This window comes from Molothrus ater, chromosome 7 (assembly GCF_012460135.2).
Source record: "Molothrus ater isolate BHLD 08-10-18 breed brown headed cowbird chromosome 7, BPBGC_Mater_1.1, whole genome shotgun sequence".
In the NCBI taxonomy this organism is placed as follows: domain Eukaryota; kingdom Metazoa; phylum Chordata; class Aves; order Passeriformes; family Icteridae; genus Molothrus; species Molothrus ater.
The window spans coordinates 5,468,023-5,482,994 of NC_050484.2; the positions used below are offsets into that span (position 1 = coordinate 5,468,023).

A 14,972-nucleotide genomic window follows, 5' to 3' on the forward strand; every position below is an offset into this window, starting at 1 on the left:
TGGTGTAAATCCCACTAACATTATGAAATGAAAATTCTTTGCATTAACATAGATCTTTACATCTTGAAAAGATTGTGCAGATATTATTAAAGCAGGAAAACACGCTTGAGCAAACCAGAGTCAAATAATAATCAGGGAGAGTGTAGGAGACTGCTTAAGAAAACCAAAAGTTATCAAGATGACATTTTCAAGCTGCTTACAGGCACTAACATTTCCTTGACTGTGCATTTATCTTACTCCCTTCTCATCTCACCAGCAACTACCCACTGCTAATCATAACACAGGTCTTACAGTAAAGCTTTTAGGTACAGAAAAATCACCTTGAAGTCTAATCTTTCTAATGCCACAGAAGTTTGGCATCAGAATCCCAAAACCATGACACTTCAGACATAAAAAGCATGTTTTTAACAGCACATTGCTAGAAAGCTGGTGCTGCAATCCTGTGGCTGACAAAGCCTTCCACATAACCTCCACTCTCCCAGTGCAGCTCCCAAGAACCAGTGAGGACTCTTTTCACACAATAATCCCACTTGACCAGGTACACACCCTGTACCTAGTAAACACCAGAGGGGGACACTTGTTATAACTGCTACATGCAGAAATCAGGAGGTCACTTGAGCTGGTCTGGAGTGAGTTAAGCACCTACTGATGTCACAGCTGTATTCAACAACTGAATAAATACTGACATTTCCTGGCACAGAATGCCTACACACCTCACCCTACCCTACAAATGTCACTTGCTTAGTTACCATCCTTGTGTGGTTTTCTCCAAGTTTTCATCCTTTCTGAGAGAGGCTGCAAAGCTACAGCATTCATTTTTTCAGCTATGCCCTCCAGCATGGAAAATTCATTCCCTGGAGATTGATTCATATTGAAGATATGGATGTGCAACTCTAACATTGAGGTACACGATTCCACAACTTATACATGAATAGATGGAAACTAAATTAACTTCTTTACAAGTTTTGGGAAGAGCCAGGCCACAAACAAAAGGCACAGTTTTATCATCACCATTCCACTATCATTGTTTCAGGCTCCAAACTTCAATTTCTTTGATACCAAAAGGCTGTTGCAGTGAATAATTGCCTGTAACACCTCTGAGCAATAAGCCAGGAGAGCTCAGTACCTGTGTACAGGAAATGAAATTGAAAGCAGTCATTCATTCCCTGCAAGAATTCTGCCACCCTAAAACCTGTATTCTCAGCTCCAAGTCATGCCTTGACATGTCAAGAAAAGGAAAAAGCTAAAGCATATCTAGAAGGGATTGAAAGGAAAAGGAAAGAAAAGTTAAGAGACATTCATGCTGTTTTCCATACCTGTAGAATCAATTCATAGTTCTGTATAATGTTCATTTATGTGAAAAAAAAAACAAAAACAACCAATCAAAAAGGAAAAAAAAAGGCAAAAGTTAATCTTTGAAGCCAAGCATCAAACAAACAAAACTTTGTAAACAAGGACTCATTTATAAACTTAAATAGGATGAGGCATGCAGACAAATGACATCTCTATTACAAGTGTTTAGGTGGAAAAAATAAACACATTTCAAACCAGAAGTCATTTCTCAGATGAACTTTTTAGAGTGGAGTGTCTGTAGTGTTGTCCTCCTTGGTTCATTTAAACCAGGCCCAGAGGTTCCTTTAAACCAGACTCAGAAACTTGAATGTAAAACACCTGCAACAGTTCTTTCCACCTCCATAACAAATAATCTTAGTGCACCCTCATTGCCTAAAAGGAGTTCAATCAGCTGGGGAAAAATCTGCTCTCTGGGTAACAGAAGAAAAAAAACTCTCCCATGAGCCAGACCCCCAAGAACATACATTTGGTATTTCATTGGAATAAACAAACTCTGTTGGCCACCAAGTCTGATTTTACTCACCCTATGCTCTCTGGACTGTCCTGAAGTCTGTGATTTTGCTGACAGTTTCAACTGTTCTTCCAATTTCTGAATTTCCTGCTGAAAATCATCGCGTTCATGTTCCCTTTCTATGGCTTGTTCCTGTAAACCCAGCCAGAGGGAACCAAAATATTTTTGAAGATTTCACTACAATCTTGAGTACAAGAATAATTGGGGTTTGTTTTTGTGGGGAAGAAAAAAAGATTAACTAATTATTAATAATTAATCAGCATATCTGAAAGCATATCTAGAGTGACAGGGAAATAAAAAAAAGAGAAAGCACTTTTTTGACTACAACATACATATAAGCCACAAGGATCATTTATTAAAAAGGAAAAATGACCCTGCAATACTACAAAAACTGAATTGAAAATTTAACTTTTTTTTTTTTTGCCATGAGACTAGTACACCAAGGTCTTAATTTGAACCAAAACATAAAATAGAGCCCATTCTGGGAACCACCTTTCATGTCTCAAACAAGGACAAGAATTTATCACCTCCAAACCCATGGAAATGTGATTTCTTACTTACGTCCATGAACTGCCGCTGGTTTTTGAGCTGCTTTTCAAGAACTTCAATTTGCTGTTTTAATTCAGTAATCTCCAGTAACTTTGTAGCCAGGTCTTGGTTACTTTGCAGCTGCTCTTCCAGTTCCACCTCCAACACCTTCATCTGAGAGCGTAAATTGGAATGGTCCTTCTCTGCCTGACACTGAAGCTCAAGTTTCTCCTTGGACAAAAATTCTACTTCCTTGAGTAGACCTGAGTAAGAACAGAAAAATAATACAAGCTGTCAGTGGAGGGTACAAAAAGTCAAATATTTCAGATGAGCTTAAATTGGGGTATTTTGGACACCATCAAAACAAAGAAAAATATTTATTCCTGAGGTGGGTTGTAAAAGACATCTTATACTGCCCTGCCCTAAATCCTTGCCACCTTTCTGTCCCAAATCTCTCCTTAATCAAGCATTCTCAGCTCCTCTCAACTCTCATGCCAAGATCCTCCTTTACCCATCCAATACCCACTCTTGGGCTAGTTTCTCCATGACTCCTGCCTTGTGCCATGCTGGATACTGCTGCTGCCCTCTATACTGGTGAGGCAGCACCCAGAACATCTTTCCAGTGGCCACTGGTGCCCAGCATGACCCTGAAGCCAGTTGCCATGAAAAAACAAAGTTACTGTATTCCTCTGAACCTGAGTGGGGATTAAAACTCAGGGAAAAATCATGGTTATAGAAAATCAGTCCAGCTCTGAGGTTATAAAAAAAGAAAACACCTGGGGAAAAAAGATGGCACATATTTGCTCTAAGCAGAAAAAGAAATACCAAAAAGGGAAGTGTACATAGCTGAAATTGTTCAAGTTATCAAGAGTTAATTTACAGCTACAAAAACTGCATTTTCCATCAGTTGGATGCACTGAATACACTGTTTAGAGACTAAAACTGAAGACTTTACTGTGAACACTCTTGGAGAAAAGCTACTTGGATTGTGAATAGAGGTAGCAACCTGAGCAGGAAAAGAAACCTGTCTATTTTGTATCAAAGCAAGGTCCTGCAAGAGCTCATGATTTTACTTTTCAAATGTTCCATTATTGACCTCAAATCTTTTTGGTCACAGGTTAAAGGTAAGTCTGTGATCCAACAAGGACCTTAAGAAATGATCCAGCCCAATTTCCAGAAGACAATTCTCTTTCTGAGGTATGACCAATACAATGAACGTGATTCCTGACCTAATGTCATTACAAGCTGCTCTTATAAATCTTGGCTACCACAGCCTACCTACAACATTTTTTCTAGGGCTTCATTATCCACAGATATTTAATGACATGTCTAGACCCTTGATACTAAGCAAAAAATCATGAAAATTTCCATGTTCATGTATCAAAAAGTGTCACAGGCTTGGAATAATGGAACAATATTTACATTGCACATTGGGGGAAATGTCACCACAGTGAGGATAATGGAAAACAATGTGAAGAGTCTGTGCATTTATTGGCTCTGGAAATCAAAATAAGCCAGACAAAGAGCAACAAGGAAAGTTTGGGACAAAAACATGGACTACATGAGCTCTTGAGCTCCACAACAACCCTGTTGTGGTTTACAGTTACACTCCAACTACATTTCACTCCAAGCACTAATTATAGACTATGTAATAACCACAGTGCAATCACTGGGACACACTCCCTACTTTTTATTTTATTTTTAAATAATGACAAGTTCATTTGGTTGTGGATGTAACTCAGGCTCTGGCAGAATGCATGAAGTGAAGACTCTGCCCTAATTACTCTCCCAGTCCCCTTGGAGCTGAATTGCACATACCATCTATTATCTGTACCACATAATGCAACAGAAAAAACCCACAAAACCCAACAATATCTCAATTCTACTAGGGCATCCAATCCCAGCCAGAGGTGCATGACAGAGAATCACTTTTGCCAAGCAGGAGATGGGAATAATGTGAATAAAATAGCACTCTAGTGTATTTACTAACACATGGTGCAGAGAGGAGGGCAAGGTCAGGTGCTAGAGATATTTATGATGATAGAGATATTTGGACACCCAAAGGAAGGTCATGGATTCAGATTGATCCTGAAGAAAAGAACTGGTATTTGGGAAAACAAGCACAAGAATTTTGCCTGCTATATCCTAAGAAACATTGATGGCTTCTTTTTAGCTTCCAGAGGAACACTAGTGCTTTATGAGGAACAAAATATTGATTAGGTAACACTGACCTACACACTCAGTCACATCCTTAGACAGACACATCCTTAATTTACAGAAATGTAAATTAATTGAAAAAAAAAAATTAGGCAAGTAGATTTTACCTGGAATCAGCAGTATTTCATAGAAAGCAAGTATCAAATTTTGGCAACCTATAAACTCAATCTTACTGGCAAATTTTAAAAATCTTTTTTGAAGCACATGTTCCCCAAGTGTATAAATAGGATTTCAAGCAACACACCAAGAGATCATCAGCTCACAGATTTGTTGCTTTGTAGAGACAAACCTATTTCATTAATGCTACTGCACATCATGCAACTCCCCTTGGAAAAGGCCCCAGCACACTCCTTCCCACTCCCCAGATCATTAGCAAATGCCAAGCTCCATTCCAAAAGAGTTTGAATTAGCAAGGCCATTCTACTCACATTAGTACTCCACATGAAAACCAGGAGATGTCAGCTTTTCAAGGAATAAGCCCATGTCAATCAGCTCCAAGCAATATGATTGATATTTATCATGTTTTCCACATACTACAAACAATTCCAAACCTGAGGAAAAGTACTACAGATGCTTGGGTGGGGGAAAGGGGATGGATTTCAGGACTTGGCCCTTGCAGCCAAAGTAACAGTTCAAGTTCTAAGGAGCTGCTGGCAAGGGCTGGGCTGCAGCTCCTGGGAGAATGTCAATCCCAAAATACACCATAACCAACTCTGTTCTACAGAGGGCAGCAGCAAATTGCAGGACAGTGAGGTGGATACCAAAAATAGGTTAAATTAAAAATAGTGTTTGAGGGAGATCTGAGTGGACAGAAGGAATAAAGATACAGTAATGGGTAAGAAAGTTCAGTGCAGCTTTTTGACTCTAACAGGAATTTACCTACATAACTTTTTGTTCACCTGAGTGATTTGGTTTACTCAGTTCATACTCTTAGGGGAAAAGAAAAAGTCCAAACACAAGATACAGTATATACACAAGAATCTATGAATATATATATGGGTATAAATAAAATGAATCTAAAAAACAATAGGAGAATTATATTTTGAGTAGAACACAAAATAATCACATCAGCTATGAATTTATCAGATCTAAGTGTTAGCTACTCAGGAGTTAAGTATGCAAACTTCAGGAGGAACAAAAATTTCTCTTTCAATTTGGCATCTACAAATTTGACTACAGCACTTCACTTCCAAAATTAGTGTATAACTCTAAGGATCCTTCCTGCTTATTTCTGCTTTCTTCTTTCATTTCTTTACTAGCCTTCCCTACCATTCTGCTTTTACTTTTTCTGACCTATCAATCCATTCAGTTACATATCTCTCATCTCCCTTAGATGTCCTTCAGTTCTTGCTGTACTTTTTTTTAGCTCAGTTTCATGTCACCTCAAATATTATTCTTTTTCCCCTCCCTTCTTTAACTTCATTTACTCATTTGGACAGCTGACTTCGTATCACTAGAAGCTCACAGCCAGCTTGCAACCCACTCCATCCCCTCAAAAAAAAACAAAGTTGGCAAAAACAAAGACAATGGCACAATGCACTTTAAGCCTGATGGCAGCAAAACATCTTTGTCACTTCAAATAGTCATTATTGAATGGAATATTCCTAATTTTCCATCACAGAAGTCATAGCTTTTTATGGTCAAGTTACTTATAAACCCAGTAACCTGTTAGGCCTAATTATTAAGTACTATTCCTCATTGTTAAAACAAAAGTTATCAATTCATTCACTCAGTGTTACAGCAACACAGCAAGAAAAAAAAATCCACACTTGTCATTACAAACCTGAACCTTCTTTTTGTGCTACATTAGCAACAGGTGCTCCTAGAAATCAAAACACAGACATGTGGACAAGATGAATAGGGAGGGCATTGTGATCCATTTCATCTTCTAGACCACCAAAACCACAAATGGAACACAGAGAAGTGTAGGGAGCACAGAGAAGTGCAGGGGACACAGAGAAGTGCAAGGGGACACAGAGAAGTGCAAGGGGACACAGAGAAGTGCAAGGGGACACAGAGAAGTGCAAGGGGACACAGAGAAGTGCAGGGGACACAGAGAAGTGCAGGGGACACAGAGTGCCAGCCTTTAGGTATTTCATCTTTATCGTGCTCCAAAGCTCCTGAAGACCTTGATCCATGTCTGTAGAGCTTTCTGCCTTTACAGGAAGACCCCCTCACCTGTGTACCAGTCTGAGCTGCTCACCAGGTCCTCTGATCCATGACAGGAGGACACTGCAACGTGCCCTGACTGCAGACAACTTTGCTGTGAGCTAATCATGCTGTACTCTCTACTCACCAAGAATTGCCTGCTCCTGGGTGAGCTCCTGGAAGCGTTCCCTCATGTTCTCCAGCTCCACAACAAGACGACGCTCAGATTCCTCTTTCAGGTTTAAGGCCTCTTCCAACGCAGCTTTTTCTGCAACGTAGCCTTCAATAATGCCTGGAAGCCAAATCAGAATGCAAATAAAGCCATAGACAAACTCATCCACTGGGAAGAAGCAGTAAAAAACCAATTTTTGCCAAACAATGGAAGGTGACATAAAAAGGAAGTAGTAAAAGATGATTTATGTTTATACTGTAGCTAGGCTTTTGAATATCTTAAGGAATAAAATGTACTAGTTAATATATTCTAAGATTATCAAGATTTTATGAGGCTGACACATCAAAGTGTCTCCACATCTGTAGGATTCAAAGGTGGAACATGAAGCTTTGATGGCTTGGGATGAGCTTACAACACATCCTCTGCTAAGAGCTCATGTTTCAAGAAACAACCTCCAGAAAGTTAGATCAAATATTAGATTTAGAGCCCAAGAAATCCAGGAAACAGAAAGCACATTACAAATGTTGGGAAGAACAAGCTGTGAGCAAATGACACTGCAATCCATCTCTTACCCTCTGCCTTATGGAGCTCTAGTGCCAGCTGGTTCTTGGCCTCACTCTCCTCACTGAGGCACTCCATCAGCTCCTGGTGCTGACTCACCACCTGCGCCGTCTCCCGATTGCGGCGGCTGAACTCCTCCTCAAACTGGGCATGGTTTTCATGCATCTTCTCCAGCTGCAAGTGAATAATTGCCCCACCATCAGACCTCACATGCACATGCAAGGTAATAGTACCAAAGACATTTCAACAAAAACCTCAAATTTTTAATAACATTTATGCATTAAGGTACAAGTTTTGAACTTTCATTTTAGTACTAAGCTGACTTTGCCCAAAACCTCTGGACACTTGGGTGAATCCCTGTGCTTGCATACCAGTATTTCTGCCACAAGCCTTGCTTAGGAACCTAAGTGTCTTCACCGTGCACAAAAAAGAAACACCTCCCTATTGGCTAAACTGCTTAGCTTGACACTTCCTGAGCCACTTGAAACTCAAAGTATCCTTACACTTAAATTCTTTAAGAGATTCAGTCATGTCTAATAGACAGTGAAGTCCATACGTGATCAGGTTTCCAAGGAACACCCCCAGCAAGCAAAGTATGCTGGATCACAGGTGATGAGTGTCACCTAGAACCCAGCTCTGCCATGGCTTGGGCAAGTGCTTTAACCACAAGTTAGCTATGTCTCAGTGGAAGCATCATCAGTACCTAAAAGTAAATTCATGCACCTCATTCTAAGAACGACTGAAGATGGTGAATATACATTTCACATAGACACATATCTCTGGGTTTGACAAAATACCCAATGAGTAGATCAATTTCAGACATGTTTTTCTCCTTCCCATCATCTCTTCCATTAGGGACTTCCTTATCCAACAAACTAATGATTGTCACACTAAATGAAATCCTCAGATGTATACAGTGCTTGTGAAACTACCCCAGATGTGCAGTCTAGACACTGTAAAACTCAGTATGGAAACACTCAAGTTCTTCTCTGATACTAAGTGCATCTCCTTCTGTCACAATTAAAGCAGCATATAATTACAAGAACATTTGTTTGCTGCTATCTACATATTCCCAAAGCATTTTGACATTGGACTATTGGACTGAGTTTTCCTGAACCCGCTTATCAGTGTTGAAAAGGCATCAGTGTGAAGTGTGATAAAACATCCTCAAAACAACTCCTTGTCTCCTGAAGTTTCCAAAAGAATTTAAAATCCTACTTTAAATCTACTTCAGGTGACCAATCTATTGCCTTCCCACAGGATCTGTTAAAAGGTTAAATACACAGCCTTAAAACTGCTTTCACATTTCTAGTGTTATACATGAAATAATGGAATGGTTTGGTTTGAAAGGGACCTTTCAAGACCAGCTAGTTCCAAACCCCTGCCATGAGCAGGGACATCTTCCATCAGACCAGGTTGACTCTGTACAGATGAAAAGCTTTACTTGTTTAGTTGACTCTGTAACCAGTTCCAGAAGTCTCTCCACTGCAGTGCGCAAACGATGACAAATTTTCAGTATCGCTTCTTCACTTTCACAGGCCAATTCTGGCTTTGCAAAAACACTTTCACATAAGTATTGGCTCAACTCAGACACCTCATCAGTCCCTGGAGACAGCTGGTTGTCTTCTGTCAGAGTTTCATCTAGCAGCTCCTCTACTGCAAACAAGGAAGCTATTGGAAAACACAGAAAAGTGACAGCTAGCCACAAAACTGGTCACACAGATGACTGACATCAGGCAGTGACATGGACCTGGACATGCACCACAAGAAACTTGGACCCATCAACAATTCAATGTTGAAAAATCATGAGGGTTTTTCACAAGGTTTGGCAATCTTGTGCTATACATCAGGACCTGGAACTCTGCATTCACCAAGTCCATCTTTCCTGCCCCATGATCTATCCAAGCTTTTCTAACAACATTGTAGGAGTTGCACTATTAAAAGAATTAAACTGAGAGAATGCTGGTAGACACTATCTTCAGTGTGGACCACCTTTGAAAGACACAAACATTGCAAATAGAGATATTCTCTTTCTGATCCTCATCCAAACTAAAGGATCTGAAAAGGCAGTTTTCAAGAACATGAATTGACTACATCCAGTTTTGCTGATTAGTACTCACCTTTTTCTAGGTGATGATTTTCTTTGGCTTTGAAATACTGCATGAATCCCATTTCTTCCATAATACTCTGAGCTTCTTTAGAATCTCCAGAAGCCAGACTGTCATCAAGGCAAAGACCAATCTTGCTACAAATGAGGTCCTCAATAACTACTGTGGCCTTCACCACTTCCATAAGCAGTTTCAAAACGTGCTGATAAGAGTCACGCAGTTTTTCCCTAGAACACAAACATATCGAACATCTGAAAAATTGCACACACTTGATTTGAAAGACACTTGGAACCTACTGTAAACCTGACAGTCTAAAATGGGCATCTGCCATGGTTGGGCAGTTATCAGTGAAGATCACTCAATGACTCATAAAAAACAGGTCATTTTAAAAGAGTTGGCACAGCTGATGCCTTGTGCAGGCTGACCTAGAACAGAGGCCAGACAGAGTTAAAGAATAAAGCAGGGGTTTATTAAAAGGCCTCAATGGATCCACCTTGGGCAGCACAAGAGCCCAGCCAGGGCTACACCCAAGATGAACCAAAATGGTCACAAAATGGACACCTGGTCACAGGGTCTCTCACTTTTATAAGTTCTGGTCCATTTGAATATTGGAGTTAATTGTCCAGTTACAGCTTTAGCCCATCTGCTTGTTTTTCTCTCCTCAGCCCATGTTGTTTATGCTCTTGGGCCTGAGATTCGGATCATTTGTCCTCCTTGGTCCCCAAGCTAGAGAAGGAGTTGTTTTTTCTCCCTACTCTGTGAAGGGAGCTCACCATCCCCTAATATGAAGCTCAGAATTACACATAAAAGCAGCACAGAAAAATATACAAGCTAAAACCTGAGAAATCACAACAAAACACCTTGGTCATCTCCACAGGCAGATCACACTACAGTCACAAGCACCTCAGCCTTCCATACCCGTGGAAGCACCAACAAGGAAGACACTACTACAGTATGAGGAACAAGGAGTCTACTACTACAGTATCAGTGACATCAAAATAACTAGAGGGTGTTTTGGTAGACCTGACAACAAAAACTCTGTTTCTATTAAGGAAAATATTTTAGTTTTAAGATTAACACTAAGCCAGTTTCTGAAAGATGAGAGAGGGAATTCTTGAAGCTTATTCAATATGACAGCTTCTCTAAACCCCATGACATGTCAAACCAATCCACTCCATCTGAAAGCCTCTTGGTCACAGAACCTCTCACCATTATTTTAGATTTTTCCAAGATTAGAGACAGTAGAAACTCCAAAACACCCAAGTCTTCATCATGCTGAAAGAAAAAATGTGTGAATCTATAAAATTAGAGGGTTTTAGGAAAGCTGTAAAAGGCAGGCTTTTGGGGTATTGTATTTGGAATAAGCAAGCATTGTTTTAACCAAAGCTATGTGTGCTTATGGTGATTAGATAGAACTACTGTCAATATGCTTTGGCTTCATGTGATTGGTCTAGAAGCTTATAAAGTATGCTGTAACATGAAGTTTTCTGGCCTGCTGCCTGGATTGTGAGCTGTTAGCATCTTTCCATTGATATAACTATGTAATGAGACTGATGCTGAAAAAAATCAACAGCTCAAGGCTCTTTCCATAGCAGCCCCATCCTGTTCATGTCTGTAAATAAACCCCTGCTGGTGTCAAAAAAGAGCAAGGAAAAAAACCAACTTGCTCTTAATGTCAGAATAGGTTGATAACTGAAAAAAACCTCAAAATAATTTACAAATAAAAACAACACATAATCCTTCAACACTACTATTTTGAGCTGGCTTCATTTTGCCTAGTTATTGATTTCTTTAAGAGAAGTGAGAAAACAAGCAAATAGAAAAGCACTAAGCATTATGTAACCAAAGCTGAACAAACCTTTCCTCCTTGGAGTGCTCAATATCAGACCTCAGCAAGGCCACCAAATTTGCTTCTTCTTGGTTTTCCCTGCCCTGCCACTGAAGGAGTGTCTGCAGTTCAGAGTTGGTCTCCCCTATTTCATGCTTTAAGGAGGCCACTTTCTTTTCCAGCTGTGGAAGTACAGTGAAAACACAACAAAGTCAACAATTTCACCTAAACTTTGCTTTATAAACTCTACTTGAAAACGAGTTCCTAGAAAAATTATTTCTCTCCTTACATTTATTTTTTCAGGTGACACCTATACCAGATTAAAACATATGATTAAATATAAATAAAAATACATATTTGTATGTGTATACCTACCCCCACCTCCAGATTTTTGCTGCCAAACAAATGACTGCCATTGTCAGAAGCTCTGTCTCATCAGTAAACTAGCAAATAAGTCAAAATATCTATTTGGGAGAAAACTGCCAAGACAGACAAGCATTCTGCTCCCATGCCAACATTTTCAATCCTGATCAAGTCCTACAAGAAGAGCTTGAAAGAGTAAGGCATTCCCAGTCAGGAAATTCTTAGTGTTACTCTGTTTGCCCCTAGTCTAACATATCACAAGAATTATACCTTCAGTCTCTCTACAAACATTGAGGCAGAGAGCCCTGTGCTAAAATATAGCCCCAAAAGCACATTTAAAAGCTAGGTTTAAAGTATTCTCTCCACACCTGGTTAATTATTGCTTCACTTTCCTGCAGCTGGGCTGATAACATTTCTTGTTCCTTTTGGTGAGCAGCCTGTGCCTTCTCCCTCTCCTGAATCAACATCTGCTCCTTGTCATGTAGTGATGACTTTTTTTCAGCTTCAAATTCTTCCTGCATAAATCACATATACTTGGATTTACTGAGAGAAGAAAAAAATGCCCAAACATCACCACCATCCTCCAATAAAACCTCAAACATCCCCTGTATTTTTTCTGTATGCTTCAGAAGTACACATTTTGCCTCTCAGAATAAAAAGCAGTAACTTACATAACACCTCCAAACAACAAAATTATGCTGAAACTGTGATCAAATCAAAAATAGTGAGGCCAGCAGAGCCAGGGCAGTGACTGTCCTTCTGTACTTAGCACTGATAAGGCACAATTTTATCTATGAACACCCATACACTCTAATGTGATGGCCAACTGTTTTTTGAATTGGCAAGTCAAGAAAATAGCTTTTCCCCATGGGAAGAAATAAGACTTGAGAGCAGAAGACCTGCAGTCACCCAAGGCGACATGGATCCTTGGCAGAAGACTGAGCCAGTCTTTGCCCCATACTCTGGCAGTTAGGAAGGTAAAAATGGGCTGACACAAAGGGGTAGGATGACCTTCCTTGACCTAGAACATGGCATCTGTGGACAAAACCTCTGAAGCAGCCTGCTTGTTCTTCTCAGAAACACTTAGAGATTCTAAACACCTCAAATCTGCTAGGGAGGCAGAGGGAAGAAACCAAGGGAACAGGCTGGCATGAAGAGAACTGCATAAGCAGCACAGGGGAGTGGGAAGGGAAAGGCTTGCTATAAAAACCTGTATCAGCCCACAACACAGCTCAGTCTGACACTGCAAGGAGATCCAGCCAGTCTGGTTAGCAAGTCCATGGGGCAAAAAACCCAGCTGAATCCACAGACAGCTGCACCAGCAGGAGAATTAGCCCTGGAAAAGTCTCAACAGCAAGTGAAATTTCTGGTGCTGCAAATGCTAATCAAGGCAGCATAAGAGAAAAAAGTAGGGATCATTTCTGGAGTTTCTGTGTAACCCTCAGTCCAGTCCCAGCTTCTGGGGGTCAGCTGAGGACAGCAGTGCCAAATATACCTGCAGCAGCTTTTCAGGACACACTTGTGCCCTCTGTCTCAAAAGACAGCTGCACCAGCCAGAGAGAGGTCAAACACTGATCAGGACTACACAGAGGGCCAGAGGCAGGGAACATCTTGAAAATATTTATCATGAGTAACATGTAACAACAAGCTGTCTCACAGACAGAGTTCACTGCCATCACACACTTGGTAAAACCTTAGATAATCCTGAATATTTTGCCACAAAGACACAGTAGGTGCAGTAGATGTGGGATGACTGAAGGGCACAGTCTCTGCAGACACTAAGAAGAAGAAGTCTCAAATGACAAACTGAACATGTACACAAGGAATGGTGCTTAGAGCATGCTCCACTGATTGTTTTGGTTTTGGCTGAAGGACACCTCCTATCCAGTTCAGGACTTGAAGACAATCCTCAGGTAAGACAACTGCTCACTGCAGAACAGTGCTTCATTTCCAATGCTGTTTTTCTAGTTCTAACATTGTGAAGCATGGGAGAGATCTCACTCAGACTCCATTTTAGAGGCTGAAGAACAAATCTTACACCAAATGCGCTTTTTTCAGTAAAACACACTCCCAGTGCTTACTCAGAAGAGCATTTTTACCAGAGCCTACCTTCAGCTGTGCAATCTGCTGTTCCAGCAGCAACTCTGACTGACACTTCAACAGCTCAATCTCCTCCTGGAACTGAAGTTGCTGCTTCAATTTTACCTCCTCAAATTGAGCCAGAAGAGCTGTTCTCACAGATTTTACTTCAGAAGCTGATGCAGAAGCATACAGCTGCAAAAAAGGAAGGAATATAAAATATTTTAGCCACGGTGTTAGAATTAAGGAAAAATGAATCCAAACCAAACCCATCAAGCTAAACCAAATTCTGAAAGGTACATTCACAGTCCTCAAGGTCATACAGGGCTGCTGTCTATCACCATGCTGAGTATAGAAAAAAAAGCAGTTGATAAAAATAGATAAGCAACCAGGCATTAGGTATCAAGTATCTCCTGTATTCATGAGACCATCAGGTCAGACTAACAAAGTATTCCTGACTTACTCTTTCCAACAGACACTTCTCTAAAAGAAATTCAAAAAAATAAAGAGGAAAGAGAGGGAGAGAAACACAGGGAGAGCATGTTTTGTTAAGATGTGATTTCCCTTGTTCAAATGGGAGCAAGCATTAAACATTTAAATCTCAATTTAATGCAATTATCCTGGGATACAGCAGTGAAAGGTTTGAGAGATTTTTGGTCATCTAGGGTTTTTTCCCCTACTATTTTCTCTAAGAAGGGTCACTGTAGTCATCAGAACACAAATCCTGTTTCTAGGATGATGTGCTTGAAGACTGAATCACCTATAGAACCTCCCAGGAAACTAATGAAACTTCCTCCCCTGGCAATCTATTCTTTTAAAAGTGATTTAAGAGTTATTTGGAACATTATAACATTTTCAATTTAGCAAGTGAAAAAGCAAAAGTGAGTAATATTTCAACTTAATGTGTTCTGTGGTTATAGCTGGATAAAGCTCATTTTGTTTGTGACTTTTCCTACTATATGAGTGTAATATAACACCAGTGGCTGCTTGCATCTGCACAAGTCAGATTGTGTCCTCTTAGTGTCAGCACTATTACAAAAAATTCCATAACCATCTAACCAAAACTGAATTTACTTTCTGATAAACATGGATTGTTCAGGGTTT

The 14,972-nt window shown here is 40.1% G+C and overlaps 1 protein-coding gene across 2 annotated transcripts in view; it reads right to left on the reverse strand.

Moving 5' to 3' along the window:
• Nucleotides 1–14,972, reverse strand: part of PCNT (pericentrin) — a 70,449-nt gene that overhangs the window by 27,132 nt on the left and 28,345 nt on the right. For both annotated transcript variants that reach the window (XM_036386584.2, XM_054515409.1), the window contains exons 23-32: nt 13,899–14,063; nt 12,158–12,304; nt 11,457–11,608; nt 9,611–9,825; nt 8,935–9,161; nt 7,502–7,664; nt 6,906–7,049; nt 2,426–2,655; nt 1,877–1,996; nt 1,317–1,337 (exon numbers count right to left, since the gene is read on the reverse strand). In XM_036386584.2, the coding sequence (XP_036242477.1) occupies nt 1,317–1,337; nt 1,877–1,996; nt 2,426–2,655; nt 6,906–7,049; nt 7,502–7,664; nt 8,935–9,161; nt 9,611–9,825; nt 11,457–11,608; nt 12,158–12,304; nt 13,899–14,063 (1,584 nt within the window). The remainder of the gene's footprint in view (nt 1–1,316; nt 1,338–1,876; nt 1,997–2,425; nt 2,656–6,905; nt 7,050–7,501; nt 7,665–8,934; nt 9,162–9,610; nt 9,826–11,456; nt 11,609–12,157; nt 12,305–13,898; nt 14,064–14,972) is intronic.